This window comes from Alligator sinensis, unplaced genomic scaffold (assembly GCF_000455745.1).
Source record: "Alligator sinensis unplaced genomic scaffold, ASM45574v1 scaffold434_1, whole genome shotgun sequence".
In the NCBI taxonomy this organism is placed as follows: domain Eukaryota; kingdom Metazoa; phylum Chordata; order Crocodylia; family Alligatoridae; genus Alligator; species Alligator sinensis.
Window position 1 is genome coordinate 2,158,258 of NW_005841994.1, and position 6,138 is coordinate 2,164,395.

At 46.1% G+C, this 6,138-nt stretch overlaps 1 protein-coding gene across 2 annotated transcripts in view; it reads left to right on the plus strand.

Annotated features, from left to right (window-relative positions):
• The first annotated feature begins 744 nt into the window (after positions 1 to 744).
• The window catches only part of LOC102368517 (glyoxylate reductase/hydroxypyruvate reductase-like), a 31,138-nt gene continuing 25,744 nt past the window's right edge, over positions 745 to 6,138 (plus strand). Inside the window, exon 1 of one of the 2 annotated variants that reach the window (XM_025201435.1) lies at positions 745 to 971. In XM_025201435.1, coding sequence (XP_025057220.1) covers positions 805 to 971 — 167 coding nt within the window. In that variant the 5' untranslated portion in view covers positions 745 to 804. The remainder of the gene's footprint in view (positions 972 to 6,138) is intronic. The other variant, XM_006021455.3, reaches the window with a different exon arrangement.

A 6,138-nucleotide genomic window follows, 5' to 3' on the forward strand; every position in this document is an offset into this window, starting at 1 on the left:
CAGGCATGTGGCTGCAAAGTAAATGTCTGTTCACTTGTTAGTCAGTTTAATCTCTGCAGTTTAGACTAACCTGCAAAGACTGAATTGATTCACCCTCCGGCTTTTTGGCTGTCTGTACTTAGCCTTGGGGTCCCCAGTCAGGTAAGCGACCCCATGGCCTCCTGGGGTCCCCGATCAGATGAGTGCCCCTGTGGTTCCCATACCACCCCCATAGCCACAACTTGGTCCTCCAGTTTTAAACTCAAACACAACACAAATACAAGAAAAGCACTTCCAAACTAAAATTCTCCCCCACTCTGGGCCAGTGTAACACTGCCAGCCGTACTTCCCCTTTAGCTCTCTCCCTCAAGCTTTCACAGGCAGCTAGAATGCCTGTAGGTCTGTTTCCCATTCTCCAACCACCCACAGGGGATTCCTTGCTGCTTAACGGTGAGTCTGTGCTCCTCTGCTGCAGCTCCAAACAGCAAGCTTGCAGCCTTTACTGCCTGGCTGCCTAGAGGTCTGCCCCTTAGCTGTTTATTGCAGTGCAGCTAGCCTTTGCTCAGCTGCCTGCCCACACTGCAATGTTGGCCTGCTGCACTTTCCCCTTAAAGTAACAGGAGCCTCTGGCTCTCTGTTCCAGTGCACAACATGTAACAGGTCAGCACAGCGGGAAAGAACCTGAGTTCTGCACTCATTGGTCAAAGGGATCTTTTCACACAGGCCCCCTCCCACTTAGGACACAATGCCATGTTCATTGAGCTGGCACAAAAACATCCCAGCCAAAGTTCCCCTTTCAGATTGTGTCAGTGCCTTGAGTTTGCTATGGGGACCCTCTGTCATTTGAAGTGGCTGAAGAAGACCCTGGTGTCAGATTTCCATACCTGGTGGAAATTACAGGCAACAAACACCACTGGGAAGCAGGTACCTAGAATTTATGTCACCAGGCAGATTCCTCCTGATGGGATGAAGATTCTGCATCAGTCAAGGCTGTGAGTATGCCTCTTACTTCAACATCCTCCCCTGGGTGGGAGGAATATCAGCCAACTCCTCTTACACCATTGTATAGCAGGCATAAATTCACTGCAGCTTGTGATATAAATCTGGGCTAAACTGAAAGGAAATCTATGCCCTCAAATGTTAATGTCAGTCCTGTTGGGTTAGCGGCTGCAAATCATTACCTTTCCGGAAACCGGAAAATGATCATTTCCATGCAGACCATGGGGCATTGGGATTGCATCTACTCTTTGTCCAGATCCGCTCACTAGCTTGGAGCATAGAGTCTGCAGTGTAAATCCTGATCCATTTGAGGCAGGAAGGGCAGGATTTGACTCCAAGTGAAACAGAAGGTTGTTATGAATCCATGAAATTACTGTGATAATTGTATAGCTTGTCAGTGGGCTAAATGTATGTGAAATTATGGACTACATAGTGAAAGGGGACTGCAGCCTTGAGGATATTATGAATCCATTTTGCTTTGACAGTGGTTTACCTCTATTTTAAGGTTCCATTAAAAGAGAGAATTCAATGAGAATTTTACTGTACATTTTAGTAGTGGCTTTGGATCTGGGTGTCTGCTAGAGCTCACTCATGTCCCCAAATGTATGATTACTGCTATTTTATTAGAACTGCATGGAAAAATTACAGAATGCAAGATTTCACTGAAGTGCCTTATATTAAGGGCAATGAAAGGCTAAGGCATTTATAAAGCTCTCTTTAGCTCTTTATAATGTAAACATAACAGTATTCCAAATCACCGTGAACATAATTTTAATATTCTAGCCAAATACACATTTCATAATCGGAACCAGCCACATCCCAATTTTATGTGATAAATCCCTAAAAAAATAGATTTTGTGTGGATTTTCTAAAACAAAATACTGAGCTTTGAGAAGCCAAGTGAAATGAGGGCAGAGAAAGTAGTGAGTCTTAATTAAAGGCAGTTTGATCCAAATGGGAATTAGCTGCTGAATGGGTGAATGAGTTGAGTGATTAATAGGTGAAAGTTAAACAATAACAAGTCAAAGAGTTAGTTTTGAACTCTGTCCAGATACTCCACCTTCAGTGGTGTCAGTACCCAGAGAGCCAAAGGTACAGTATGGATCAGATCCCATATAAGTGGAAGTAGACTCTGTGTAAGCAGAAGTATAGGCCAGATTCTATGTACAGTAAGTAGATATGTAAGTGGACATAGGCTCCTAAATGCCTAGGACATGAGCTCTATTCTATCCTGCTTGAGATCCCGAAAAAGAGTTAGCATTCCAATTCCAAAAACAATGGATCCTCCTCTTCCTTGCTGCTTTTTTATGGTTCAGTCTTAAGGGTCAGATGATGGGGTGCTACAAAAGTAGATGCAGTCATGGATTTTCAGGGACTCAAGCAGGGTGGTCTCCAGACAAACACATGAGATACTGGAACCCAAATTGAGTTGGAACCTTTGGAGTTGGGGTGACATCCCAAATAGTTCTGACTTCTTTGGTCTGACAGAAGTGCTGGACAAAGTGCTTGGTAAATTTAAAGTTTAAAGGAAAACATTTTATACCTTTAATTAAAAATAAAATACATGGCCATTGTTATTGGGCCAGCTCTTCTGGCAGAAGGCAAGGTAAAGTATTTAACAATGAAAGTGTGAACAAGCATGTCACTAACTGAGCCTTAGGGAGATCATTTTGGCAGCCAAACATCTCACATCCATGGAGAGTCCATGGGCACAGTTTACATGGAGACAGAAAGGAAAGGACAGATGGAGGGATAGTTTCCGTGTATCCAAAGAATTGGTTAGTGGCCAAGGTGGGCTTCAAAGGGAGTTAGGAGCATAAATTCCACTGAAAGTCACTGGGATTTGTAGCCAGGACAGCTTCATTGTTGAATGATTTACAAGCAAAAAAAATGTAGAACTGCAGAGTTGGAGAGATCTAGTTAAGCATAAACAAGAGAAGCAGCGCCAGGAGTACAAGATGGATACAGACTGAAAGGGGTAAACGCAAGAACAGGAAAGGAATGGAAGACGGCCAAATGGAAGGAGAAGGAACACACTCTGAGGGTGCTGACAACGTGCTGCTCCCCTATCTAACTCATGGCAGTTCACAGAAAGTGCCATGAGTTAAACTGACCCTCCTGACCCAACAAATATTCATTGTTGGGTTGGAAGGATGGGGGATTGAGCTCCACTTTAGAACTAATCCAGCTGAATCATATAATCATAGAAGTAGGGTCAGAAGGGACCTTGCAGATCTTCAGGTCCGACCCCCTGCCTGGGCAGGAAGAAAACTGGGCTCAAAGGACCCCAGCCAGGTAGGCATCAAGCCTCTTCTTAAAGCCCCCCAGGGTAGGAGCCAGCACCACTTCCCTTGGAAGTTGGTTCCAGATCCTAGCCGCCCTAACTGTGAAGTAGTTCTTTCGGATGTCTAATCTAACCCTACTCTCCAACAACTTGTGGCCGTTATTCCTTGTTATCCCGGGGGGCGCTAGGGGACACAAGGTCTCCCCCAAACCCTCCTGTTCCCCCCTAGTGAGTTTATAGATGGTCACCAGGTCCCCCCTCAGCCTTCTCTTGTGAAGGCTGAACAGGTTCAGGTCCCGTAACCTCTCGTTGTAGGGTCTGCCCTGCAGGCCCTGGATCATGCGGGTGGCCCTCCTCTGGACCCTCTCAATGTTGTCCCCATCCCTCGTGAAGTGCGGTGCCCAGAACTGGACACAGTACTCCAGCTGTGGCCTGACCAGTGTCGCGTAGAGGGGGAGGATCACCTCCTTGGACCTACTTGAGAGGCACCTGTGGATGCACGATAAGGTCCGGTTAGCCCTGCCGACTGTGACCTCACATTGTCAGCCCATGTTCATCTTAGAGTCAATAATGTAGCTTCTGTCTCCTAGCCATCCTCCCCGCTGCCCCCAACTCCAGTGCATGACAGGAGGGGCAGGGGGAGCTCAAGCTGGGGTTTGCCCAGCCTGCGCTGGAGTAGGGGTAGGTGGACTGGAGCTGCCCCTGAGGTGGGGAGCTCCAATCCACGCCCCCCTCCACCCCCGTCCAGCAACCCCCAGCTAGAGCTCCCTCCCTTCCCTTCTCCCCTATCCCATTGTACAGGCAGCACCAGGGGCAGGACTGAGCTGCATCAGCCCAGCCCGGATCAGGCAGAAGTTAATGAAAGCACTCTACCTTGGAGCATTATCATTTAAACCCTCATGTAATATGGGTTAATTTGTCTCATGATCAGGCACTTTTAAAGCGCTCTTCAACCATGCATTTCTGTCAGCGCATGGCTGTGGAGTGTTTTCAAGGGGCTGATCATGCAACAAATGTAACTTCCGTCTGCACCCTGAGTCTCTTCCTTCACTAGGAGAAAGGTGTTAGTGTTGACGGAGGGCATGAGCAGAACAGAATTTTGAAAAGGGGGTGCAGATGATGAGGTGCATCATCACACATAACACAACACACATTTTTCTCCAGATAAAAATAAACTAAAAGTTTTACTAATATGCTAGGGGTCTAGGGGTGTATTATTCAGTTTGAGATTGAAGCAAGAACAAATATAGCTCCCTTGGAATGAATTAGAAACAATCTGCAGGGCTGTGAAATAAGAGCTACATTACTAGGAACAGCAAACAGACAGCAGACTGGCAGAACAAAGAATAGCTTGATTGGTGGAACATCAAGACCATTAAAAAAAAAGAGACAGGGTCATTTTCACCTGTGGAATGAAGAATTTAAAAGGTATCAGGTATAATGAGCCATGAAGTTAATTGACTCCCTCAGCACTGACTAGAAATGCTGCTGCCAATACCAGGCAGCTGGTTTTAAATTTTGCATGTAACAGAAATCAAGGGGGAGGGGGTGCAAGTGCACCCCCCTGGATCTGCCCCTGACTGAGGGCATAGGCAGTTCATCTGAGTGAAGCAAGCTAGGTCAGGGGGTTACTGAGGTGGAAGCCAAGGCCAAGCTGGGTACAAGTTCCAGTCCAAGATAGCAAGCTGAGGGGTGAGACAAGACCATGGTCAAGGCATGCAGTTGTTCTAGGACACAACGTCCAAGACAGGAACAGGAGTAAGCAGGAACAGGTGGGAGGGTTCAGAGCTTGGAGTCAGCCACCAGAGGGTCACAGCATGAAGTCAGGTTTATGGGTTCTAAGCAGTCCAGAGCCACAGTAAGACAGTCTGTTGCCCAGACAGGTCTCCGCTTTCTGGTCTAAGCCAGTGTGGGCAGGATTCTTCCTTAAGAATGACTCAGCCTGAATCCCTGAGAACTTCCACTTGGGGCCTGGAGCTGAGTCTGCCCTACCTGGATCTTGGCGCATTGCAAAAGGTTATGTTCTTAACCCAAGTTAGCAAATCCAAAGCAAGATCCAAGGGAAGAAATTGATTGACCTGTTATATTTTCCCCAATACCTTATTTCTGGAAGCGATTAGCTTCTGTCTAATTTGCTGTTTCAGGATAAATAGTGGAGTTGTGGCACTCCAGATGTTACCTAATGATAGTTCAGAGAATCACAGACAAGTAGGTCTGGAAGCAGTAATGTAACCAAGGTGGGGGCAAGAGGGGCACTAGCCACAGGTGCCAATTTAAAGCCAGGGCCAAAATAACACCACCCCAAGGCCTCACCAGTGCTGAACAGAGAAGAAGGATCACGTCCCTTGTTTTTCAGTATTGCTTCTGTTAATACAACCCAGTATGCTGTTGGCTTGTTTTGTAACAAGCACAGACAGTTTGCTCATATTCACTTTATGGCCCACTATAATCTCCAGGCCTTCCCTGCAGTACTACAGCCTAGCCAGTCATTCTTCAATCTGAATCTGTGCATGGGATTATTCCATCCCAAGTGTGGGGCTTTGCACTTACTCTTGTTAAACTTAATTAAATGACTTTAGGACTATTTCTCCAGTTTATCAAGATCATTCTGAATCTTAGCCCTAGCCTCCAGAGTGTCTGTAGCTCCATCCAGATTGGTGTAATCTGCAAATTTGCTAAATGTGCACTCAATCCCCTCATTCAAATCAATAATGAAAGTATTAAACAATTGGACAGACCCCTGGAAAACCCCACTTGATACCTCCTCCCAATTAGATATTGAGCCATTGATGACTACTTTTTGAGCACAATGATCCAGTTATGAATCCAGGTTACAGTCTTTTCATCTAGAATGTATTCCCTTATTTTACTAACAG